The 26884-nt window shown below is 46.8% G+C and overlaps 1 protein-coding gene across 4 annotated transcripts in view; it reads right to left on the minus strand.

Annotated features, from left to right (window-relative positions):
* Window positions 1-2061: 2061 nt before the first annotated feature.
* Window positions 2062-26884, minus strand: part of gdpd4a (glycerophosphodiester phosphodiesterase domain containing 4a) — an 84095-nt gene continuing 59272 nt past the window's right edge. For 3 of the 4 annotated variants that reach the window (XM_052025730.1, XM_052025729.1, XM_052025731.1), the window contains exons 12-16: window positions 21730-21887; window positions 14529-14676; window positions 9046-9128; window positions 6612-6688; window positions 2062-3430 (exon numbers count right to left, since the gene is read on the minus strand). In XM_052025730.1, the coding sequence (XP_051881690.1) occupies window positions 3327-3430; window positions 6612-6688; window positions 9046-9128; window positions 14529-14676; window positions 21730-21887 (570 nt within the window). In that variant the 3' untranslated portion in view covers window positions 2062-3326. The remainder of the gene's footprint in view (window positions 3431-6611; window positions 6689-9045; window positions 9129-14528; window positions 14677-21729; window positions 21888-26884) is intronic. The other variant, XR_007957123.1, reaches the window with a different exon arrangement.

The following is a 26884-nucleotide window of genomic DNA, read 5'->3' on the forward strand; positions in this document are numbered from 1 at the left end:
CCATCCACCACCATTCACTCACTCCACCACTGACGCACAGGAGCAGCAGTTTGTACCATCTACAGGATGCACTGCAGCAACTCACCAAGACTCCTGAGACAGCACCTTCCAAACCCACCACCTCTACCAGCTAGAAGGACAAGGGCAGCAAAAGCACGGGGAAGACCCCCCCCCCCCCCCCCCCAGAAGTTGCCCTCCAAATCACACCATCCTGACTTGGAAATATATCTCTGTTCCTTCACTATCACTGGGTCAAAGTCCTGGCAGTCTCCCTCACCTCAAGGACTGCCAATGTTGGTGCCCACTGAAGCCTATCCCATTTGACCCAAATCCCTCTAAACCTCTCCTATCCATGTACTTGTCCAAATGCCTTTTAAATGTTGTTACTGTACCTGCCTCAACCACCTCCTCTGGCAGCTCGTCACATGCATGCACCACCCTCTACGTGAAGAAGTTTCCCCTCAGATCCTTTTCTAAATCTTTCACCTATCACCTCAAATCTATGCCCTCAAGTTTTTAATTCCCCTACCCTGAAAAAAAAGCATATTCACCCTATCTATGCCCCCCTGTGATTTTACACACCTCTATATCTTTCATTTGTATATTCTGGCTTGCTGAGCCGGATTATACAATGTCAGCCTGATTTCACAACATTAGCAACACGTTACACAGAGGAGCTTTAATATCCATTTTAATAGCTACATCATTTCACCCTACTACATTTGTTCCACTGATCACCACCTTCTCTCTGGGGGAAAAAAAAGACATTTGGATACATGGATAGGAAAGGTTAAGAGGGATATGGGCCAAATATGGGGGATATGGGACAAACTCAAGTAGAGCACTTGGTCGGCATGGATGAATTGCGCCAAAGGGCCTGTTTCTGTGCTCCTGTCTCCAACTTAGAATGTCAACTCTGCTTCTCTCTCCAGAGATGCTGCCTGACCTGTTGAGTGTTTCCAACATTTTCTGTTTTCAGATTTTCAACATCTGCAGCTTTTATTTTGATGTCCACACTGATCTATCAAGTTAGGTTGGCCATCAAATCTCCTTCGAGCTACATGCACTAAGGGGTAATTTAATAATAGCTAATTAATCTGCCAGCACAAATATGGGATGCGGGAGGAAGCTCAGGCACTTGGAATCGCAGGGAGAACTTGCAAACTCCACACAGACAGCACCCAAGTTCAGGATTGAACTTGAGTGTCCGGAATTGTAAGGCAGCAGCACTGATGGCCACTTCACCATAGGGGTTTGGGGAGTGGGATGAACTGAACTGCTCTTTGAAAGGGCTATCACTGAATCAATGGGATGAGCGTCTGCCTTCAGTTCCAATGTGTGATTAATGACTTGGCACCATGGTCGTGCACTGCATCGAGCTGCTGTCTCTCTGCTCCAGTGACCTGAGTTCAATCCCGGCTTTGTGGAGTTTGCACGTTATCCCAGTGACTGCATGGATTTCCTTCAGGTGCTCCTGTTTGCTCCCACATATCAATAACGTGCAGGTTGGTAGGTTAATGGACCACTAAATCAGCCCCAGTATGGGTTAATGAAATTAAAATACATGTTATATTAAAGAAAAATAAATGAATGGGAGCTGGGAGATGGGCCAAATGGCCTCAAGTATTTCATTGGCTGTGAAGGACTCTGGTATTTCTTTTCTGGAAACTCAGTTTATTCTATTGCAATTTTTTAATTAGTTCATGGGATATGGATGTCACTGGCAATGTCAGCATTTCTTGTCCATCCCTACTTATCCCTGACCTGCCACTGTCAGGCAGGAGGTACAGAAGCCTGGAGTCCTGCACCACCAGGTTCAGGAACAGCGACTGCCCTTCAACCATCAGGTTCTTGAACCGACCTGCACAACCCCAACCCTACCTCTGCAACGGAGCACTACAGACCAGCTCTTGCACTGCCGTGGACATGTCTCTGGTGACAATCAAAATGGCCACTCACTTGTGACCAAGAGCAGTCATTCTGATTGTTCCAGGTGCAACAAAGTAACTCAAAATACATCGTACATTTTCTTTTTTTTATTTCTTAAATAAAATCACTAAAATAACAAACACTCTTCCAATTACCAGAGCATCAGTTTGGGTATCAGTGTCGGTGAAGGCTGTGGCAATCAGCTGGGGAGGTGGTGTGGTACTGGAGTTTCTGAGATGGTACATCTTCCCCCATTAACGAAGGGGTTCGGTTCCCTAAGGACCCTTTGTGTACATTTGTAGAGAGAAGTGCTTTCGTGGGGAATACCATCCAGCAGTGAAGATCAGGATCGAAACTGGTTCCCTGAGGCAGCCGCATTGAGGAGAGTGGGATGCACTGGAAGGGTTATTGCAAAATTGATGGGCTGAGTGGCTGCCTCCATGCCAGTCTGCGATTAGTGTCTTGGTAGCATGACAGTTAACGCCGCTGCCTCACAGCTCCATGTTCGATACTGACCTTGGGTGCTGTCTGTGTGGAATTTGTAAATTCTCCCTGTGACCGCTTTGGTTTTCTCCAGTCGTAGAAAGTCAGAAGCTTGGTCAATCTCTGCCAGTGAATCAAAAGCAAACCATGTTTGCTTTCACAAGATGGACCTTGTAAATTATTTATCCAATAGCCATTATGCCCAGAGTACAGGTGCTCAAGAGCGTTTTCTATTTTAAACAACTTGTTTACCTTGCAAGTTTGCTTCCTATCAAATAGACCTGAACGTTACTGCTTGTTACATCCGTGCGTTTGAAAAATAGGCTCCAAATGCGTTCCACGCTCTTCGCTGTACTCAACAAAATCTTCATCGAGCAACCAAATTAAATAAAACTTTGTAGTGAAGGTTCATTTAGTGAACATTTGTTCACTGTACTCCAAGCCGAAAGCTTGTAACATCGCCTCCTGGTGGATTGGGATGTCGCTAATGGCAGGAGGGCAGGTGAGAGTTATCAACGTTTGTGGGACTGGAGTCACATAGGCAGTAAACCAGGTCAATACCTGCAAAATCCACACTTCCAGTTGGAATTTCCTGGCCCAGGAAGGCCATTGTGACCATGCTGGGTGAGATAGTTCAGCGAGTCCTTGATCACTTGACTTGGATGGAGAGCACTGTTCTCAAAGTAACGAGAGTGGAGGTGGAGGGAGGGGGAGAAAGAGGAGCATCCCACCAACACTTGGAAAGCAAGGAGATGAAGTCTACATGATTGTACTGGGTACTGGTTCACGCAGACTGACTTCCCTTCGAGTCCTTGGGTTGTCAACTCCTTCCCCTATTTCCTCCCTCCCAGCCCAAACCCCATCGCACACCACCCCCAGGTAACACCGTCAAGCTCCAATTTGAGGGCAGCTGGTTACTCGTGACCTGGGACTGCTGACGTGGGTAGATTTGGCACACCGTCTCCGTGGTGACTGGGAGCTGGCTCTGCTTCAGAAACAGACCACACGTTGTTCATTTCTGAAAGAAAAGATTAAAATCCATTAAACTTCTCTTGTTGAGTTTGGTCCCAGTTACAGTTCAGAAGGAAAACCAATGTTCACCTCACAGAGCAGGCAACAAAGGAACAACCTCGCCTTATAAACTCACATCCAGGCACGGTAGTGTAGCGGTTAGCTTAACGCTTTACAGAACCAGCGACCCAGGTTCAAGTCCGGCCTCTGTCTGTAAGGCGTTTGTACCTTCTCCCCGTGTCTGCGTGGGTTTCCTCCGGGTGCTCCGGTTTCCTCCCACATTCCAAAGACGTACGGGTTAGGAAGTTGTGGGAATGCTATGTTGGCGCCAAAAGTGTGGTGACGCTTGCGGGCTGCCCCCAGAACAGTCTACGCAAAACATGCATTTCACTGTGTGTGTCGATGTACATTTGACTAATAAAGAAATCCTATTTTATCCTTGTTGTTAAATCACCTTCATGGCCACGCTCTTCCCTCTCCATCCAGTCCTAAACCTCTCCTGAACATCCGCACTCCCACAATTTCCTTCACTCCGCCATCAACATACACGTACTAATAAACCGCAGGGAGTTGCAGACACAGCTCAGCACATCATGGAAACAAGTGTCCCCTCCATAGACTCTGTCTATAATTCTCGCTGCCTCGGTAAAGCAGCCAGCATGATCAAAGAACCCACCCAATCCAGACATTCTCTCTTCTCCCCTCTCCCATCGGGCAGAAGATACAAAAGCCTGAAAGCATGTACCACCAGGCTCAAGGACAGCTTCTACCCCCGCTGTTATGACTATTGAAGGGTTCCCTAATACAATAAAATGGACTCTTGACCTCACAATCTACCTTGTTGAGACCTTGATCCTTATTGTCTGCCTGCACTGCACTTTCTCTGTAGCTGTTACACTTTATTCTGTATTGAGTTACCTTGTACTACCTCAATGCACCATGTAATGAAATGATTGGTATGAACGGTATGCAAGACCAGTCTTTCACTGTACCTCTGTACAAGTGACAATAATAAACCAATTCCAATAAACCATAGAACAGAACAGGCCCTTCAGCCCACAATATTGTGCTGACATAGCTATTCCCTCCTACCTACAGAATGCCCGTGTCCCTCTATTTTCCTCTCATTCATGTGCCCATCCAAGCCCCTCTTAAAAGCCCTCATGTCTTCAGTGATCTGGATAAACCAATTCCATGCCTTCAGTGATCTGGACTCCAGGCTCCAGAATTGCCTCCCTAAACCCCTCTGCCTCCCATCATTCTCTACCACCTGTAGGGTCACCCCTTTGACCAAGTTTTCTTTTATTATTTATTCAAGGGATGTGGGCTGTGCAGGCTGAGCCATATTTCACTGCCCATCCCAATTGCCCTTGAGAAGGTGGTGGTGAGCTGCCTTCTTCAACCACTGCAATCCTTGAGGTGTGGGTGTAATGCCGTAAGGGAGGGAATTCTGGGATTTTGACCCAGCGACGGTGAAGGAACGGCGATATACTTCCAAGTCAGGCTGGTGTGTGTGTTCCATCCATCACGGGCACAGCCTTCCCCACCATCGACACCATCTACAAGAGCCGCAGCCTCAAGAAGGGGACATCTATCATTAAGGATCCCCACCCATCCGGGCCATGCCCCCTTCTCGCTGCTACCATTGGGCAGGAGGTACAGAAGCCTGAAGTCCCACACCACCAAGTTCAGGAACAGCTACTTTCCTACAACCATCAGGATCTTGAACTGACCTGCACACCCCTAACCCTACCTCAGCGACGGAACACTACAGACACTATGGAAATAAATATGAAAATTATATTCAAGAGAAAGAATTTACATTTACATTGTGCTTTTTACATTCTGGGGTCATTCCAAAGCCTTTCAAATTCAATGGATACCTTCTATTAATTAATATTGTCTTCTCGATAAACAAAGAGCGTGGCACTGGGAGTCCGGCACTACAGACCATCTCTTGCACTATTGTGGACTTGTCTCTGATTGTGTCTTTCTCTTTTGCACTAATGTCTTATTTTTGCACAGTCCTTGTTTTTCTCTCACTTCAGTCTTGTATAATTTATGTATAATTTACATTCTGTACCTACGTGCCTGTGATGCTGCCGCAAGTTTTTCATTGTACCTGTACCTCACCTGCACATGACAATAAACTCGACTTGACTTGGAGAACAACTTGTAGCTTAGAGAGCACGGTTATCGCTATTACAGCGCCAGCGACCCGGGTTCAATTCCGGCCACTGTCTGTAAGGAGTTTGTACGTTCTCCCCGTGTCTGCGTAGGTTTCCTCCAGACGCTCTGGTTTCCTCCCACATTCCAAAGATGAATGGGTTAGGAAGTTGTGGGCATGCTATGTTGGCGCCAGAAGTGTGGTGACACTTGCGGGCTGCACCCAGAACACTCTACACAAAAGATGCATTTCACTGTGTGTTTCGATGTACATGTGACTAATAAAGATATCTATATTGTAGAACATAGAACAGCACAGCACAGAACAGGCCCTTCAGCCCACAATATTGTGCCAACATAGCTATTCCCTCCTACCTACAGAATACCCGTATCCCTCTATTTTCCTCTCATTCATGTGCCCATCCAAGCCCCTCTTAAAAGCCCCCAATGAATTTACCTCCACCACCCTATCAGGCAACGCATTCTAGGCATCCATCACTCTCTCAGTAAAAAACTTACCCCTCACGTCTGTTCTGAACCTACCCCCCCTCACCTTAAATGCATGCCCTCTGGTATTGGATCACTCAATCATGGGAAAAAGATATTGCTTGTCCACCCTATCTATGCCCCTCATCATTTTATACACTTCCAACAGATCACCCCTCAGCCTCCGCCGCTCCAGAGAAAAGAACCCAAGTTTGTCCAGCCTCTCCTGATAGCACATGCCCTCTAATGCAGGCAGCATCCTCGTAAACCTCCTCTGCACCCTCTCTAAAGCCTCGATATCCTTCCTGTAGTGAGGTGACCAGAATTGCACGCAATACTCTAAATGCGGCCTAACCTGAGTTCTATAGAGATGCATCATAACTTCTTGACTCCTGTACTCGATACCTCGATTAATGAAAACAAGCATTCATTATCCTCTCCTGTAGTCAGAAAAACTTTGATGCTAAGCTAAAGGTTCCCTTTGCCATATTTTAAGGTCCTGTCCAACGTGCCTTGTCCTGTCTGATGATACGTACCTGTTCGGAACTTGCTATAAATCCCTTTTTCCCTCCTCTTCATGCTCGGATGACAGGCAAACCCGTTTTCTCTCCACCTAGGTAAGAAGGATGAAAAGAAGTAAACCCCTGACTGAATAAGCAAGTGCTGTCTGCTTTCAAAATGGCTAGGCTGAGCAACTTCCCAACAATTCTGAAAGTGGGCAGCACAATGCGCAGTTGGTAGAGCTACTGCCTCATACTGCCAGAGCTGTAGAGGCTAGAGGTCCTTAAAGGGGAAGGTAGATTGATTTTTGAACAATCGGGGAATTGAGGGCTTTGGGGAACTGTCACAGAAGAGGCCTGGGACAGATCAGCCGTGATCATATTGAATGGCAGGGCAGGATTGAGGGGCCGAGTGGCCTACTCCTCTTGTGTTCTTTCTTGGAGTGTGAGGAGGTTTCCTAGGATGAGGAAACGTTCTGCTGGAGTGACACGGTAGTGTAGCGGTTAGCGTAACGCTATTACAGCGCCAGTGACCCGAGTTCGACTCCTGCCGCTGTCTGTGAGGAGTTTGTACGTTCTCCCCACGTCTGTGTGAGTTTCCTCCGGGTGCTCCGGTTTCCCTGTACCCGTTAAACTTATTTCTCTCTCATATGCCCATCAACTTTCCTTTCACTGTTTTACCACTTAGCTATATTGGAGGCATTTTACTGTGGCTAATTAACCTGCCTTCACATCTGTGAGAACCCAGGGGAACTCACGGGGTCACAGTGTGAGATGTGCAAACTCCACACTGACAGCATCGGAGGTCAGAATCGAACCTGAATCACTAGCACTGTAGGGTAGCAGCTCTACCAGTTGTGTCGATGTGCTGCCCTTAAAAAAAGCAAAAAAGTACTTCGTTTAAGGCACTTTGAGGCATCTTGAGGTAGAAAAACTTACTATTGAAATATAATTTCATATCAACATTGTTTTTATTGCCATTGGGAGATATAGCAAGGAAACAGGCCCTTCAACCAACAACCACCCATCGACACCAATCCTACATTCATCTCATTTTCAATCCTCCCCACATTCTCATCGACTCTCCCCAGTATCTACCGCTCACCTACTCACTAGGGGGCAATTTACAGCAGCCAATTAACCCACTGACCCCACACGTCTTTGGGATGTGAGAGGAAATCAGAGCAAATCAGGGGTCGGGGGGGGGGGGGAGACCCAGGAGGTCACAGGGAGAACGTGCAAACTCCACACAGACAGCGCCAGGGGTTAGGATCGAAGTCGGGTTGCTGGAGCTGTGAGGCAGCAGCTCTACCCATGTGCCGCCCACTAAGTACGATAAGATGGACTCCTGACCTCACAATCTACCTCGTTATGACCTTGCACCTTATTGTCTGCCTGCACTGCACTTTCTCTGTAGCTGTAACACTTTATTCAGCATTCTGTTATTGTTTTCCCTTGTACTACCTCAATGCAGTGTTGTAACGAAATGATCTATATGGATGGCGTGCAAAACAAAGTTTTTCACTGCACCTCGGTACACTTGACGATTAGAAACCAATTTACCAATTTACATTGGTGGGTCTGAAGTCACATAAAGGCCAGACCAGGCAAGGGGTAGACTACCTCCTCTGATGGGCTTTAGAGAACTGGATGGGTTACAACAAAAGAATCCAGTGGGTTTCCATCAGTGGGAGAGTCTAGGGTCCAAGGGCACAGCCTCAGAATCAAGAGATGTCCCTTTAGAACTGAGATGAGGAGGAATTTCTTCAGCCAGAGGGTGGTGAATCTGTGGAATTCGTTGCCACAGAGGGCTGTGGAGGCCAAGTCATTGGGTGTATTTAAGGCAGAGATTGACAGGTTCTTGATTGGTAAGAGGGTTAAGGATTATGGGGAGAAGGCAGGAGAATAAGCTTGAAAAAAAATCAGCCGTGATCGAATGGCAAAGCAGACTCAATGGGCCAAATAGCCTAATTCTGCTCCTATGTCTTATGGTCTTACTGGTTACTGAGATCAGTATTTTTATTCCCAATTTTCCTTTGTTTACTAGCTTTGGACATCGCTGGCAACACTTACTGTCCATCCCTCATTCCCCTTGAACTGAGGAAGCAGTTGAGTCAACCACAATGAGTGTGGAGACACATCTGGACCAGACTGGATAATATCTCCGGAAGGATATCACTGAACCAAATGGACTTTTACAACAATCAAGTAGTTTCGTGCTCAGCCTCACGATATACCTTATGAAATTTCTTATCGATTTAATAACTTAAATTTAACTTCCGCAGCTATTATGGTGGGATTCAAACATGGGTCTCTGGATCAAACGTCCAGAATTCTAGCCACAGTCCAATAATGTAGCCACTGCTTCAACCTATCGTTGGAAGACTCAGTCGAGATATTTATGCTCCAGAGTGGGATTTAGACTGAAGATCTTCTGTCTCTGAGACCCACAAATTCAAATGTTACTTACCAGTGGAATATAAATATCAGTGTGATCAACGCAGCTGATACAATGTCCGATGAAATCCACATCGCTTTGTACTGAGAAGGGGTCTGGAAGAACAGCAAAGGTGAAAGGTACAACGTCAGTGTGAAGGCATTGACATTTTTCCTGCCTTCTGCTCCTGGGCCCATCCACACCCTAAACAATCACTCCCTCTACCACAGTGGCTGTAGTGTGTACCGTCTACAAAATGCACTTCTTGTCCAGGCTACTCTGACAGCACCTTCCAAATTCTACCACTAAAAAGGCAGGCACAGTAGTGTAGCAGTTAGCGTAATGCTATTACAACGCCAGCGATCCTGGTTCAATTCCGGCCGCTGTCTGTAAGGAGTTTGTACGTTCTCCCCGTGTGTCCGCGTGGGTTTCCTCCGGGTGCTCCAGCTTCCTCCCACATTCCAAAGACGTACAGGTTAGGAAGTTGTGGGCGTGCTATGTTGGCGCCAGAAGTGTGGCGACACTTGCAGGCTGCCCCCCAGAACACTCTACACAAAAGATGCATTTCACTGTGTGTTTCAATGTACATTTGACTAATAAAGAGATCTTATCTTAAGAAGGAAAGGGCAGCAGTTATATTGGAACACTGGAGAGCATAGGTTTATGGTGAAAGGGGAGAGATTTAATAGGAACCCGAGGGGCAACATTTTCACCCATAGGGTGGTAAGTGTATGGAACGAGCTGCCAGAGGAAGCAGTTGAGGCAGGTACAATAACGACATTTAAAGGACACTTGGACAGGTACATGGATAGGAAAGGTTTAGAGGGACATGGGTCAAAGGCGGACAAGTAGGACTTGCTTAGATGGGCATCTTGGTCAGCATTGAATAGTTGGGCCTAAGGGCCTGCTTCCATGCTATATGACTCTACGACTACCATCTGCAAGTTGCCTTCCTAGTCACATCCTGACTTATAAATGGTGCTTCATCATCATTGGGTCTAAATCCTGGAACTCCCTCTCCAATAGCACTTCAAGTTCAAGTTACTTTATTGTCATTCGCCCATGTGCTATAAAACCACATGGAGGAACAAAATGTCGTTTCCCCCAGACTCACACAACAGAGGACATACATAGAACAGAAGACGTACAATAAATGCAGACAGAAAAATTGTGCAAGTACAAATAGTGCAAAAAACGGTATATACAGAATACAAATTTAGTGCAGTGTTAGTGCAAAACCGAGCTGGACGAAGAAAATACAGAACTCAGTGTGTTGCACTAATTGTATAAGCATGTTCAGCAGTGGCCAAAGTTCTTATACGCCGTTGTGCAAACCAGGGCTTTTCATGCGGCATTTGTCTGAAACTGTCTCCAGGGTATTCAGGAGTCCGACGGCCTGGGGGAAAAGAATGTTGTTTCTTTGAAAAGAATGTCTAGTAGTTCTGGCCCGGATGCTCTGGTACCGCTTGCCAGACGGCAGTGGGGCAAGTAGGTCATGGGAGGGATGAGAAGGGTCATCTATGATTCTGCAGACCTTGCATGTGCATCGTGTGTTGTAGATATCCAGGAAGGACTGCGGCAGTTCAAGGCAGCATCTCACCAACACATTCTCAAGGGCAATTTGGGATGGGCAATTAAATGCTGGCCTTGACAGTGACCTTAGATACTGCAGTATGAATTATAAAAACTTCTGAGCACAACAGTTCAGGAAAAGTACAGGTGCAACACAGAGTCTCCCACTGATACTAGAACCAAAAAGGATAAATTACGAAAACAGTTGGCACAGAGAGGGATTGTATTTCCTTAAATTCAGAGGATTAAGGTACTTAAGATGATTAAAGCATTTGTTGAAATGGATCAGAAACTCTCGAGGTGAGGGAAGTGCTATTGGGAAATCCTGGAGAAATCTGGGAATCAGAACCAGAGCTGTTCAGGATAATGTCAGGAACATGGTAGTGGAAATCTGAGATTCTTTCCCACAGCTCAGCACATCATGGAAACCAGCCTCCCCTCCATGGACTCTGTCTGTACTTCTCACTGCCTCGGTAAAGCAGCCAACACAATCAAAGACCCCTCCCACCCCGGACATTCTCTCTTCTCTCCCCTCCCATCAGGCAGAAGATACAAAAGCCTGAAAGCACGTACCACCAGGCTCAAGGGCGTTATAGGAAGAAGGGGAGAATAGGGTTGAGAAAAAAATATCAGCCATTACTGGATGGTGGAGCAGACTCAATGGGCTGAATGGCCTAAAATGCTCCTATATCTTATGGAAACTGACACAAACTCTGGGAGGAGATCTGAACTCCATACAGACATCACTAGAGGTCAGGAGCTAATCGCTAACTTCAGACAGGGGAAGTTGGGAGACAATGTGCCAGTTCTCATTGTTGAGTGAGAGGCGGAGAGAGATAGCAGCTTCAAATTCCTGGGGGTTAACATTTTGGATGTCCTGTCCTGGGCCCAGCACATAGATAAAATCATGAAGAAGGCACATCAGCTTCCTTAGAAGCTGAAGGAGATTTGGCATGTCACCAAATTCACTAACTTCTACAGATGCACTGCAGAAAGTATCCTGACTGCTTCCATCACGGCCTGATATGGCAACTCCAACACACAGGAATGCAAGAGGTTGCAGAGAGTAATGGACACAGCCCAGTCCATCACGGGCACAGCCCTCCCCACTGCTGACAGCATCTATAGGAGGCGCTGCCTCAAGAAGGCGGCATCTATCATCAAGGATCCCCGTCATCCGGGCCATGCCATCTTCTCACTGCTACTGTAAGGCAGGAGGTACAGAAACCTGAAGTCCCACACCACCAGGTTCAGGAACAGCTACTTTCCTACAACCATCAGGTTCTTGAACCGACCTGCACAACCCCAACCCTACCTCAGCAACGGAACACTACAGGCCACCTCTTGCACGTCTCTGATTATGTCTATTTTTTTTGCAGTAATATTTTAATTTGCACAGATTTTTTTTCTTCACTGTCTTGTATAATTTATGTTGTGTGTGTTGTCTGTACCTACGTGTCTGTGATGCTGCTGAAAGCAAGTTTTCATTGTACCTGTACCTCACTGTACCTGTGCACATGACAATAAACTCGACGTGACTTGACTTGGCCCAAGTCACCAGAGACATAAGGCAACAGCAGTGATTCCTGCACAAACCTAAAGCCATGCTCAAATTGAATGGCAGAATAGATTTGAGGAACCAAATGGCCTCCACCTGTCACAGTGTTCCAGCTCCTGATTATCCATTCCAGACAAATAACCACCAGGAGCAAGACTTCAGCACAGAAAAGATGATAATGGGCACGGTAGTGTAGCGGTTAGCGTAATGCTATTACAGCGCCAGCGACCCGGGTTCAATTCCCGCCGCTGTCTGTAAGGTGTTTGTACGTTCTCCTCGTGTGTCTATGTGGGTTTGCTCCGGATGCTCCGGTTTCCTCCCACATTCCAAAGACGTACGGGTTAGGAAGTTGTGGGCATGCTATGTTGGCGCCGGAAGCATGGCGACACTTGCGGGCTGCCCCCAGAACACTATGCAAAAGATTAATTCCACTGTGTGTTTCGATGTACATGTGACTAATAAAGAAATCTTATCGTCTTAATTTGCAAATCAAAGACACTGTACTGGTTAAACCACACACTACCACCACCAATACTCAAACCTTTAGCTATTAAGACAGCTGTTTAAAAGAGATGCCCAACATCGACATCGTAGGATGTATTAATAGAGGAACAAGTACCAAGGCAGGGAAGTTATTTCACACTATTGTAAAGTCCCTAAGGGGGAAATGACAGGGTAAATTTGAGATGTTTCCACTACTGAAAGGATCTCAAACAACAGGACAGAGAAGCTGAAGGAGGTTCGGAACGTCATCACTCTGGACTATGCTGCTGCAAGTTTTTCATTTTTAACTTTGACTTTAACTTTGACTAACAAACTTCCACAGATGCACTGCTGAAAGTGTTCAGTTGTTCATTGTGTTCAGTTCTGGTTGCCTCATTAGAGGGTGCAGAGGAGATTCACCAGGATGTTGCCTGGATTGGAGAGCAGGTCTTATGAGGATTGGTTGAGCGAGCTAGGGCTTTTCTCTTTGGAGAGAAGGTGACTTGGTAGAGGTGTACAAGATGATAAGAGGCATAGATCGAGTGGACAGTCAGAGACTTTTTCCCAGGGCGACAATGGCTAACACGAGGGGACATAATTTTAAGGTGATTGGAGGAAGGTATAAGGGGGATGTCAGGGGTAAGTTTTTTTTACAGAGAGTGGTGGGTGCGTGGAACACACTGCCGGCAGAGGTGGTAGGGGCAGATACATTACGGACATTTAAGAGACTCTTAGATAGACAGATGAATGATAGAGAAATGTGGAGCTATTTGGGAGGGAAGGGTTAGATAGATCTTAGAGCAGGATAAAATGTCGGCACAACATTGTGGGCTGAAGGGCCTGTACTGTGCTGTAATGTTCTACGTTCTATGAAAGTATCCTGACAGGTTGCATCATGGCCTGGTACGGCAATTTCTACACAAGAGGCTGCAGAGAGTAGTGGACACTGCCCAGTCCAGATGAGGAGCAGATGACTAATTAAAATTGAGGTGTGCAGGAATTACATCTCACAGTGCGTGGTAAGTCTCTACAACCTGGAAGGTTGTCGAGGCCAGATCACTGGAGGTACTTAAAAGGGGAAGGTAGATCAGTTTTTAAAGGATCAGAGAATCGAGGGCTACGGGAAACCGGCACAGAAGAGGGGATGAGACCCGAGGCAGATCAGTCATGATTGTATTGAATGATAGGCCAGGCTTTTGGGGCCGAGTGGCCTACTCTTGCTCTTAATTTCTTGTGTTCTTTCTTGGAAAGGAGGTTTCATAGGATGACAAAACGTTATGATGGAGTGACTTCTGTGGAGGAACTGGAGGACAGCACAGTGGTGCTGCTAGTAGAGCTTCACAACGCCAGTGACCCTGGTTCGATCCTGGCCTCAGGTGCTGCCTGTGTGGAGTTTGCACGTTCTCCCCGTGACCGGATGGGTTTCCTCCCACATCCCAAAGATGTACAAGTTGGTAGGTTAATGGACCACTGCAAATTGCCCCTAGTGTGTGGATGATGTAGTGTCTGAGGGAGCTGAGAGAATAAAATGGGGATTAGTGTAAATGGGTGTTTGATGGTTAGCCCAGACTGGTGGGCTGAAGGGCCTGTTTCCATGCTGTATGACTCTATGACTATAGACTGGAATTGCTCTTAGAGAGGGGAAATGTAATGCAGAAGTTGTAACCCACAATGAGTTTTCATTGCACAATTTGAAGATATGGTTCCCTCTGGCTATATTCACAGAATTAAAATAATTGGCAAAATTAATTGATACGAACAAGCTTGCAACTCCCTCAGGGCCAGCAGTTTCCAGTGGCTCCTCTGCTATTTTGCAGGAAGCAGCAAAGAGTTTGCAGATTGGCAACAGTGGTTCATGCCGGCAGAGGGAAGGCTGGAGCGATCCAGAGGAAGGAGAACCTACCATTAGGAACCAGGGCCGGTGGAGCTCCCTCAGCTGCTGGGGGTCATTGGTGATGACAGAGTGGGCACCTGCGCACCACACCAGTGAGAAGAGCCAGGGTTCAGTCACAACGTAGAGGTTAGTGCTGATGTTTGCAGCAGCGTACATCCTGCGGGAAGGACAGAGTCAATACATCACTTGCCTTTGTCGGCACGGTAGTGCAGCGGTTAGCGTAATGCCATTACAGCACCAGCGACCTGGGTTCAATTCCGGCCACTGTCTGTAAGGAGTTTGTACGTTCTCCCCATGACTGCATGGGTTTCCTCTGGGTGCTCCAGTTTCCTCCCACATTCCACAGACGTACAGGTTAGGAAGTTGTGGGCATGCTATGTTGGTGCCGGAAGCATGGCAACACTTGTGGGCTGCCCCCAGAACACTCTATGCAAAAGATGCATTTCACTGTGTGTTTCGATGTACGTGACTAATAAAGAAATCTTGTCTTGTTTTGTCTTGTCAAAACTGACAGATGTGCACCAGAGTAACACAGAGTTAGAGTTGTCTTTTCACTCAAGTCAAACCAGGGTAGGAGTTTCACAGTAGGGCTGGGGAGCAAGGGAGTGTTGCAGAACAGAGGAACCTAGGAGTACAAGTACATGGTTTCCTGAAAGTGGCATCAGTTAGATAGGGGCAAGCTGGCCTTCATCAGTCAGGGCACTGAGCACAGAAGTTGGGATGATACTTCACAGTTGTATAAGACGTTGATAAGGCAGAACTTGGAGTATTGTTTTCAGTTTTGGTCACCCTGCTATAGGAAAGATGCCATTAAGCTGGAAAGAGTGCAGAAGAGATTTATGTTGCCAGGACTTGAAGCACTAGGTTACATGGAGAGGTTGGACAAGCTAGGACTTTATTCCTTGGAGCGTAGGAGACTGAGAGTTGACCTTACAGAGGTGTATAAAATCATAGGGGGCATAGATAGGGTGAATGCACACAGTCTTTTTCCCAGGGATGGGAATCAAGAACTGGAGGGCATAGGTTAAGCTGGCAGGGGAGAGATTTAATAGGGACCTGAGGGGCAACTTTTTCACTCAGAGGGTGGTCAGTTTATGGAATAAGCTGCCAGAAGAAGTGGTTGAGGCAGGTACATTAACAACATTTAAAAGGCATTTGGACAGGTACATGGATAGGAAAGGTTTAGAGGGATGTGGGTCAAACGGGCAAATGGGACTGGCTTATGTGGGCATCTTGGTCGGCATGGACCAGTTGGGCTGAAGGGCCTTTTTCCATAGTCTATGACTCTAATGGGAGGTGGTGCATTTTGGCAGAAGGGATGGGGAGAGGCAATATAGAGTAAATGGCACAGATGGTTGAGCTGCTGTCTCACAGTGCGAGAGACCCGGGTTCAACCCTGAACTCTGGATCTGTCTGTGTGGAGTTTACATGTTCTCCCTCTGACTGCGTTTGGTTCCTCTGGCTGTTGCAGTTTCCTCCCATATCCCAAAGACATGCGGGTCGATGAATTAATTGGCCACTATAAATTGCCCCAAGTGGGAAGAAAAAACTGGGCTTAGTCTAGGCTTGGTGTAAATGGGTGGTTGACGGTCACCACAGACTAAGTGGACCAAAGGATCAAAAACACGCTGATGCTGGAGGAACTCAGCAGGCCAGGCAGCATCCGTGGAGAAAAGCAGGCGGTCAATGTTTTGGGTCAGGACCCTTCTTCAGGACTGAAGATAGGAAAAGGGGAAGCCCAATATATAGGAGGAAAAAGCAGAGCAGTGATAGGTGGACAAAAGAGGGGAGGCGGGGTGGGCACAGGGTGGTGATAGGTAGATGCAGGTAAGAGATAGTGATAGGCAGGTGTGGGGGAGGAGGGGAGAGCAGATCCACTGGGGGGTGGGTCAAAGGTAAGGAGAGAGAGGGAAAAAAGACTAGGAAAGGGAAGAAGAAGCGTGGTGGTGGGGGGGTTGTTGTGGGGAAGGGGGGCGGGAATTACCTAAAGTGGGAGAATTCAATATTCACCCCCACCTTTTCCTTTTCCTTCCCCCCCTTTTCCTACCTTCAGTCCTGAAGAAGGGTCCTGACCCAAAACGTTGACCGACTAATTCTCTCCACGGACGCTGCCTGGCCTGCTGAGTTCCTCCAGCATCGTCGTGTCTTTCATCTAGATTCCAGCACCTGCAGTCCTTTGTTTCTCAAGTGTTCCAAAGGGACTGCTTCTGTACTGAATGACTCTACGGCTATGACTCTATGAAAGGGTGCCGAGGAGATTTACCCGAATGGTTCCAGGGTAAAAACGGAGAAACTGAGGTAGATGTCTCTGGAACAAGGGAGATTGAGTAGAAATCTGGCACAGGTACAGAAGGTTGTGACTGGTTTAGATAAGATAGACAAAGAAAAACAGTTGAAGGCACAAGAGACTGCAGATGCTCGAATCCAGAGCAACACACAAAACACTAGAGGAACTCAGTGAGTCAGGCAGCATCTGTGGAGGGAAATGGACAGTCGATGCTTCGGGTCGAGACTCTCTGTTCCCAGTACTTGATGGTGCAAAGGATAGGGGACACAGGTTTAAAATTCTGAGCAGGAAATGCAGTGGAATTTTGAGGAAGAACTTGTAAATGCAGCAAACGGTAAAGACCCAGAGCTCGATGTGTGGAAGGGTGGTGGGAGCAGAGGTGATCGATGATCTCAGAAGGAATTTGGGTCGCCACTGGAGGGCAAAACCTGCAGGGCTGCAAGAAGATTTCTGAAGAGATTTGCGAGGATGTTGCCGGGACTCGAGGGACTGAGTTATGGAGAGAGATTGAGCAGGTTGGGACTTTTCTCATTGGAGTATAGGAGAATGAGGGGTGACCTTATAGAGCTGTATGAAATCATGAGGGGCATGGATAGGGTGAACGCACACAGTCTTTTTCCTAGGGTTGGGGAATCAAGAACTAGGGGGCATAGGTGAACATAGAACATAGAACAGGGGCAATTTTTTCACCCAGAGGGTGGTCAGTATTTGGAACGAGCTGCCAGAGGAAGTGGTTGAGGCAGGTACATTAACACCATTTTAAGGACACTTGAACAGGTGCATGGATAGGAAAGGTTTAGAGGGATAAGGACCAAACACAAGCAAATGGGACTAGCATAGATGGGAATCCTGGTCAGCATGGACCAGATGGGCCGAAGGGCCTGTTTCTCTGTTGTATGACTCAGTGACTCTAAGAGAGCGATGTGATGGGACTGACTGGTTTGTCTACCAGGTGGATGAGCCAAATGGCCTCCCTCTGTGCTGTAATGAAGTTTATGAGATGGTGCCAGCCATGGTTGAGTGAGTAACATCTTCACCCCTGGGTCGGGACAGGGGTCAAAGTGCCACATGAGAACAGAGAATGAAAATCAACAAAATAACTGCAGATGCTGGAAATCTGGAATAAAAGTAGAAACTGCTGGAGACACTCAGCAGGTCAGTCAGCACATGTGGGGAGAGAAACATTCTGATGAAGAGCCTTGGAAATGACTGCTGAGTGGTTCCAATATTTTCTGTTGTTATTTGAGTGCAGTGATCTAGGCTGGCACTGCAGTGCAGCCCTGAGAGAGTCTAATGCTGTCTAGCAGGCAAGATGTTGAACCAGGAGACACAAGAGACTGCAGATGTTGGAATGAAATGATGAGAGGCGTTGATCATGTGGATAGTCAGAGGCTTTTTCCCAGGGCTGAAATGGTTGCCACAAGAGGACACAGGTTTAAGGTGCTGGGGAGTGGTACAGAGGAGATGTCAGGGGTAAGTTGTTTACTCAGAGAGTGGTGAGTGTATGGAATGGGCTGCCAGCAACGGTGGTGGAGGTGAATACGACAGGGTCTTTTAAAAGACTTTTGGATAGATACATGAATCTTAGAAAAATAGAGGGCTATGGGTAAGCCTAGTAATTTCTAAGGTAGGGACATGTTCGGCACAGCTTAGTGGGCCTAAGGACCTGTATGTGCTGTAGGTTTTCTATGTTTCTATGTGACACAGAATGCTGGAGGAACTCAGCGGGCCAGGCAGCATCTGTGGAGGGAAATGGACAGTCGACGTTTTGGGTCGAGATCCTTCATCTGGACTGAAAGACAGAGGGGAGAGAGCCGGTGTAAAGTGGTGGAGGGAAGGGGTGGAGCAAGAGCTGGCAGGTGATAGGTGGATCCAGGTGAGGAGGGGGGTTGATAGGCAGATGGGGTAGGAGAGAGTGGGAACGGCACAAGAGATTGCAGATGCTGTGTGTTGGACCATTTAGACTCAGAGTCACATAGCACGGAAACAGGACCTTCGGCCCAACTTGTCCATGCCAACCAAGATGTTACTGCCCAGTCTGAACATCAGCTTCCATAGAGACATAAACAGCTCAGAAACAGGCTCTTCAGCCCAACTTGTTCATGCTTACCACAATGCCTACCTGAGCTAGTCCAATTTGCCTGCGTTTGGCCCATATCCCTCTAAACCTTTCCTATCCATGTACCTGTCTAAATGTCTTTTAAAAGTTGTAATTGTCTCTATCACTTCTTCTGGCAGCTTGTTCCACTTACTCAACACTTGCCCCTCAGGTCCCCTTTCTATTTTTCCCCTCTCACCTGACACCTATGCCCTCTGGTTTCAGACGCCCACCCTGGGAAAAAGACAGTGATCATTCACCCGATCTACGCCCCTCGTGATTTTATACACCTTTATAATGTCACCCCTCAGCCTCCCACACTCCAGGGAAAACAGTCCCAGCCTTTCTGCACTCTTTCCAGCTTGGTGACATCCTTTTCTCTCTGGAGAGGAGGAGGATGAGAGGTGACTTGATAGAGGTGCACAAGATGATAAGAGGCACAGATCGAGTGGACAGAGACTTCTACCCAGGGCGACAATGGCTAATATGAGGGGGCATCATTTTAAGGAGATTGGAGGAAGGTATAAGGGGTAAGTTTTTTTACACAGGGAGTGGCAGGTGCATGGAATGCACTGTCTGCAGAGGTTGTGGGGGCAGATACATTAGGGACATTTAAGAGACTCTTAGACAGACACATGAATGATAGAGAAATGGAGGGCTATGTGGGAGGGAAGGGTTAGATAGATCTTAGAGCAGGATAAAATGTCGGCACAACATTGTGGGCTGAACGGCCTGTACTGTGCTGTAATGTTCTATGTTCCTAAAGCTGGCCAACCAGAACTGCACACGATGCTCCAAGTGCGGTCTCAGCAACGTCTTGTACGGCTGTGACATGTCACCCCAGCTCTTGTACTCAGTACCCTGACCGATGAAGGCAAGCACGCCAAATGCCTTCTTCACTACCCTGTCATCTGTGTCACTTCAACCTTCCCTTCTCTTCCCCGCAACCATTCGGTTCTTGAACCAACCGGCACAACCCTAATCACTACAGTTTAGCAACACTCTGACCATTTTGATCACTTTGTACAAAAATGGACTTTGTTTTTGTTCTAATTGTGTTCTTTCTTGTAAAAATTGTGTTTAATTTATGTCTTTCTTGTGAATACTGCTTATCTGATGCTATGTGCCTGTGATGCTGCTGCAAGTAAGTTTTTCATTGCACCTGTGCACACATGGACTTAAGAATATGACAATAAACTCCACTTTGACTTTGACTATGCACTTGTACCTCAAGGTCTCTCTGTTCTACAGCACTCTCTGGTGCCCTGCTATTTACAGTCTGAGCCCGCAATAAGATTAGCCCTTCCCTTGCTGATACACAGGCTTTTCAAGTTGCAAGGGAGGGAAATAACGTCATTGTACAGCTTTTACCCTCCAGCTGGCTAAGTGTGGAAACAAGTCTTGTAATAAGAAACCAGATGCTGTCAATCAAACTACCCGCAAGACAATCATATTATAACCCAGCAGCCGTAGTACTGAAACTGGGCTAAGCACTACTTAAGTGGGATTTACTGAGCCTTCTAAATAAAAACATGTCTGTTCTCATTTTGAAAATCAAAAAGAAAATGCAGATTTTGGAAATCTGACAGAAAAAAAAAGGAAAATCGAGACACAAGAGACTGCAGAGGCTGGAATCTGGAGCAACAAACAAGATGCTGGAGGAACTCAGTGGGTCAGGCAGCATCTGTGGAGGGAAATAGACAGTCGATGTTTTGGGTCGAGATGCTTCATCTGGACTGAAGGATAGAGGGAAGACAGGCAATATAAAGAGTTGAGGGGAAAGGTGAGGCAAGAACGACAGAAAGTGTTGGGAACATTCATCAAGTCGCTGAGCAGCTGTGGAAAGTGAAACTAGAGTCATAGAGTCATACAGCAGGGAAAGAGGCCCTTCAGCCCAACTGGTCCATGCTGACTGTGTTGCCCAGCGAACTCGTCCCACCTGCCCATGTTTGGCCCATAGCCCTCTAAGCCTCTCCCATCCATGGACTTATCTAGATGGCTTTTAGATGTTGCTAATGTGCCCGCCTCAACCACTATTTCTGGCAGCTCATTCCAAATACACACCACCCTTTGTGTGAAGAAGCTGCCCCTGACGTCCCTTTTAAATCTCTCGCCTCTGATCTTAAACCTATGCCCTCCTGTTTTTAGCACCCCCTCCCTGGGAAAAAGACTGTGTGCTTTCACCCTGTCTATGCCCCCCATGATCTTATACACCTCTATCAGGTCACCCCTCAATCTCCTACGTCCCAGGGAATAAAGTCCTAGTCTACACAACCTCTCCTTGTAACTCAGGCCCCCAAGTCCAGGCAACATCCTGGTAAATCTTTTCTGTACTCTTTCTGTTTAATCACATCTTTCCTTTAACAAGGTGAGCAAAACTGTACACAGTACTCCAAGTGCGGCCTTTCCTACCCATGTAGCTGTCCAACTCTCTTTTAAAAGTTGCTGTTGTACCTGCCTCAGCCACTTCCTCTGGCAGCTCGTTCCATATATTCACCACCCTCAGTGTAAAAAAATTGCCCCTGAAGGTCCTATTAAATCTTTCCCTTCTCACTTTAAAGCTATGCCCTCTAGTTCTTGATTTCCGAATCCTGGAAAAAAGACTGAGTGCATTCACTCTATCTACGCCCTTCATGATTTTATACACCTCCAGAAGGTCACCCCTCACTCTCCTTAGGCTCCAAGGGAAAAAGTGTCCAACCTCTCCCTGTAACTCAATCCCTCGAGTCCTGGCAACGTTATAACTCTCCTTTTGCACTGTAACAATACTATGCTTCGATATTACTACTTAAAGGTCCATGCCAACACTATCTGCCACCACTTACCTGATCTCCCTATCAGAGATCTCACTATAGCGCACATTGAGTTTGGTGATCTTATCCATCTGCAGCTGGTGGACTGGTTTCTTTCCTCCGTGAATGTGGACAAATCCTGGCATCTTCTGCTGGACAACCGACCTCAGGGTATTGGGAAGCCACAGGATCTGTAAGGGAATATCGGAAATTTCAAGTTCATTTTAATCTCCTCACTTTGCACCCAAGTTCTGCAATATCTATGTGTCCATTAACCTTCACCTCACGAAAGGCTTTGACCTCCAACGCATCAAAGTGGGATCTTTCTTTTCTCATCTTTGTCAACAGAGGAAGGACGTAGGGGCTTTGGAGAGGGTCCAGAAGAGGTTTACCAGGATACTGCCTGGACTGGAGGGTATTAGCCATATTAGTTAGAGGTTGGACAAATTTGGGTTATTTTCTCTGGAGGATCAGAGGCTGAGGGGAGACCTGATAGAAGTTTATAAAATTATGAGAGACATAGATAGGGTAGGCAGTCAGAATCTTTTTTTCCAGGGTAGAAATGTCAAATACTAGAGGGCACAGCTTTAAGGCGAGGGAGGGAAAGTTTAAAGGAGATGTGCGGGGCAGGTTTTTCTTTTACACAGAGAGTGGTGGATGCTTGGAACGGGCTGCCAGGGGTGGTGGTGGAAGCAGATACGATAGAGGTGTTCAAGAGGCTTGTGGATAGACGGATGAATATGCAGGGAATAGAGAGACATGGATCATGTGCAGGCAGAAGGGATTCGTTTAATTTGGCATTGTGTTCAGCACAGACATGGTGGGCCGAGGGGCCTGTTCCCGTGTGACACTGTTCTATGTAACATGTTGAAGGATATCTTTGAGCCCATCATATCTGTCCCAGAGCAATACCATCAGACCCATTCCCCCAATTATTTCCCTGGAACCTATTCTCTCTCAAATGCCCATCAACACCTCCCTGCCTCTTCCTCCACCCACCTAGTCTAGGGGTAATTTACCAACCAGCACCTCTATGGTTCATGGAGGGTACCAACACTGTCACAGGGAGAACGTGCAGCCTCCACAGTCAGCACCAGAAGGCAGGATCAAACCTGGGTCGGTGGAGCTGTGAGGTAGCAGCACAGAAGTCAAGTCGAGTTTATTGTCATGTGCATAAGTACGGTGAGGTACAGGTACAATGAAAACCTTGCAGCAGCGTCACAGACACGTAGGTACAGACAACACACAGAATATAAATTATACGTAAATTATACAAGACAGTGAAGAAAGAGGAAAAATGTCTGTGCAAATCCACGACATTACACAAAAAGAAGACACAATCAGAGACAAATCCATGGCAGTGCAAGACATGGTCCGTAGTGTTCCGTTGCTGAGGTAGGATTAGGGGTGTGCAGATCGGTTCAAGAACCTGATGGTTGTAGGAAAGTAGCTGCACCTGAACCTGGTGGTGTGGGACTTCAGGCTTCAGTACCTCCTGTCTGATGGTCCCAGGTATTAGCTTATGATGATTTATGGATACATGAGAGACATATTGCTTCAATTCCCTGTAGCTGTGACACTTTACTCTGTATTCTGTTATTGTTTTTACCCTGTACTACCTCAATGCACTCTGTACTACCTCAATGTACTGTGTAATGAATTGACCTGTACGATCGGTATGCAAGACAAGTTTTTCACTGTACCTCGGTACAAGTGACAGTAATAAACCAATACCTGAAACTCTGACACTGTTTTTCTCTCCTCAGATGCTGCCTGACCTGCTGTGTGTTTCCAGCATTTTCTGATCTTATTTCAGATTTCCAGCATTTGCAGATTCTTGCGTTTTGATAACATGAACTGCACTATTGGATCACTTTATGCATGAAGAAGATTGTACAGAACAGGAGATGTTACAGGTTTCGAGCGCAGGTGACAGGTGCACGCTAACTTGTTTATCAAGCCAACATTAATTCCAAAACCAATATCATGGAAACAGACTGTGTGTTTTATCAAAGAACTGTGGGATCTCACTGTAAATAAATTAGCATTTCCCAAATTATACTGTGATTACACTTTAGAAGATGATTCATAGCCTTGCAATGTGCAGTGGCAGGTGGGTGATGTGGTGTTGCAGCGGGTAGTGCTGCTGCCTCATAGCTCCACTGAACCAAAGTTCAGTCCAAACCTCCGGCACTGTATGTACAGAGTTCATGTGTCCTCCCAGTGACCCTGTAGGTTTTCCCCTGCGTGCTCTGATTTCCCCGCTGCCTTGGTGAAGCAGCCAACACAATCAAAGAGCCCACCCACCCGGGTCACCCTCTCTTCTCCCCTTCTCCCATCAGGCAGAAGATACAGGACGTTGCTGGGTTATAGAGGAGAGAATGGGTTAGGGGAAGTAGATGGGGGAATGGGATTGATGGGACCTCTCTGAGGGGCCCAACAATCTTCTTCTGTGTTGTAAGGAAATATACACGAGAATTATACTCAAGAGAAAGAATTTACATTGTGCTTTTTACATTCTGGGGTCATTTCAAAGCCTTTCACAGTCAATGGACGACTTTTGACTATTAATTAATATTGTCTTCTTGACAAACAAAGAGAGCGCCACAGGAAGTCCAACAATTAGATATAGGAGCAGAATTAGGCCATTCGGCCCATCGAGTCTGCTCCGCCATTCAATCATGGCTGATTTTTTTCTCAACCCCATTTTCCCGCCTTCTCCCTGTAACCCTTAAACCCCTTACCAATCAAGACCCTAAAAATCTCTGCTTAAAATACACCCAATGACTTGGCCTCCACAGCCCTCTGTGGCAACGAATTCCACAGATTCACCGCCCTCTGGCTGAAGAAATTCCTCCTCATCTCAGTTCTAAAGGGACGTCCCTTTATTCTGAGGCTGTGCCCTTGGATCCTAGACTCTCCTACTGATGGAAATATCTTGACTTAACTGACGCTACGGACTACCTCTTGCACAAGAACATAGAACATAGAATATTACAGCACAGTACAGGCCCTTCAGCCCACAATGTTGTGCTGACATTTTATCCTGCTCTAAAATCTATCTAACCCTTCCGTCCCACATAGCCCTCCATTTCTCTATCATTCATGTGACTATCTAAGAGTCTTAAATGTCCCTAATGTATCTGCCCCACAACCTCTGCCGGCAGTGCGTTCCACGCACCCACCACTCTCTGTGTAAAAAACTTAACTCTGACATCCCCCTTATACCTTCCTCCAATCACCTTAAAATTATGCCCCCTCGTGTTAGCCATTGTTGCCCTGGGAAAAAGTCTCTGACTCTCCACTCGACCTGTGCCTCTTATCATCTTGCATCTTGTACATTTTGACCGTGTAGGTTCTCCCCTGCGTGCTCTGATTTCCTCGCTGCCTTGGTGAAGCAGCCTACATAATCAAAGACCCCAGCCACCCAGGTCATTCCCTCTTCTCCCCTCTCCCATCAGACAGAAGATACAGGACGTTGCTGGGTTATAGGGGAGAGAATGGATTAGGGGGAAATAGGTGGGGGAACATCTGATTTTGCACTAAGGTCTTGTTTTTGCACAGTCTTTCCTCTCTCTTCACTGCCTTGTACAATTTATGAATAATTTATGTTCTGTGTGTTGTCTGTACCTACGTGCCTGTGATGCTGCTGCAAGCAAGTTTTTCATTGTACCTGTACCTCACCGTACTTGTGCACACGACAATAAACTCGACTTGACTTGACTGGCTGATCTGGTTCTGGTTGACCGAGGGGTAAATATTAGAGTCATGGAGCACAGGAACAGGGCCCTCAGCTGACTAGGTCCAGGCCAACCTACTAATCCCATTTACCTGCAGTTGCCCTATAGCCTTCTATGCCCTGGCGATTCAAGTGTCCATCGAGATGAATATTGTGAGTCTCCGCTCCAACCACCTTTTCCGGCAGTGCACTCCAGATTCCAACCACTCTCTGGATACAAAAATTCTCCTCAGATCCCCCTAAACTTCTTACCCTTTACCCTAAACCTCTGCCCCCTGGTTTTAGATACCTCTGCTATGGTTTCTCACTATCTACCCTGTCTCTGCCCCTCATAATTTTGCACACCTCTATCAGGTCCCCCTTCAGCCTCCGACGCTCCAAGGAAAACAGAGCCAGCCTCGTCATAACTCCACCTTTGTCCGAGACACTGGTCGAGCTCAACTGTTTTCTGCCACGAGATCATTTATGTCCACCCACCCAAGCAGATGAGGCGTCAACTGATAGACGTGCCGGGTGAACTCAGCACTGCAGCATCTACCAGGACAAACCAAGAGAGGATGGGTGCGAGAGCAAGGGTCAAGGAGAGGAGAGACAAAGACACACGGAGAAGCTAACATGAAAAGCTGAAGACTCTACACCAACATGGAGGCAAACAATAGCCTGAAGCTTCAACCACTTCCACCAAATCTCTGCAATATCCCCTTATTTAAGAAATATATTTCAGATACATTAGGGGCATTTAAGACACTCTTAGATAGCCACATGAATGATGGAGAAATGAAGGGCTATGTGGGAGGGAAGGGTTAGATAGATATTAGAGCAGGATAAAATGTCGGCACAACATCGTGGGCGGAAGGGCCTGTACTGTGCTGTAGTGTCCTATGTTCTAAATATCTCATACCAGAGGGCATGCATTTAAGGTGAGAGGGGGTAAATTCAAAGGAGATGTGCAAGGCAGGTTCTTTTACACAGAGAGTGGTGGGTGCCTGGAATGTGCTGCCAGGGGTGGCAATGGAGGCAGATACAATAGAGGCATTTAAAAGGCTCTTAGACACATGAATGTGCAGGGAATGGAGGGATGTGGACATTGTGCAGGCAGAAGGAATTAGTTTAGTTAGGCGTGTAATGGTTCGGAACAACATTGTGGGCCAAAGGGTTGGTTCCTTTGCTGTTCTAAGTTCTAATGAATATACTAGCAGAGGAAGCCAAAAGAGATTCGCTGGGCTAATTCTTGGGAAGAAAGGGTTGTCCAATCACAAGGGGCTAAAGAAATTATATGCATATTCTCTGGGATTTAGAAAAATGGGGGGGTGACCTTATTCAAACATATAAATGCCAAGGCAGCTTGACAGGGTAGATGTTGGGATGGTTCCACGAGTGGGAGCGACACGAACAAGGGGACACGGTTGCAAGAAAAGGAGAGGAAACTGAGGCATGTAGGAACTTATT

Source organism: Pristis pectinata, chromosome 11 (genome assembly GCF_009764475.1).
Source record: "Pristis pectinata isolate sPriPec2 chromosome 11, sPriPec2.1.pri, whole genome shotgun sequence".
Lineage (NCBI taxonomy): Eukaryota > Metazoa > Chordata > Chondrichthyes > Rhinopristiformes > Pristidae > Pristis > Pristis pectinata.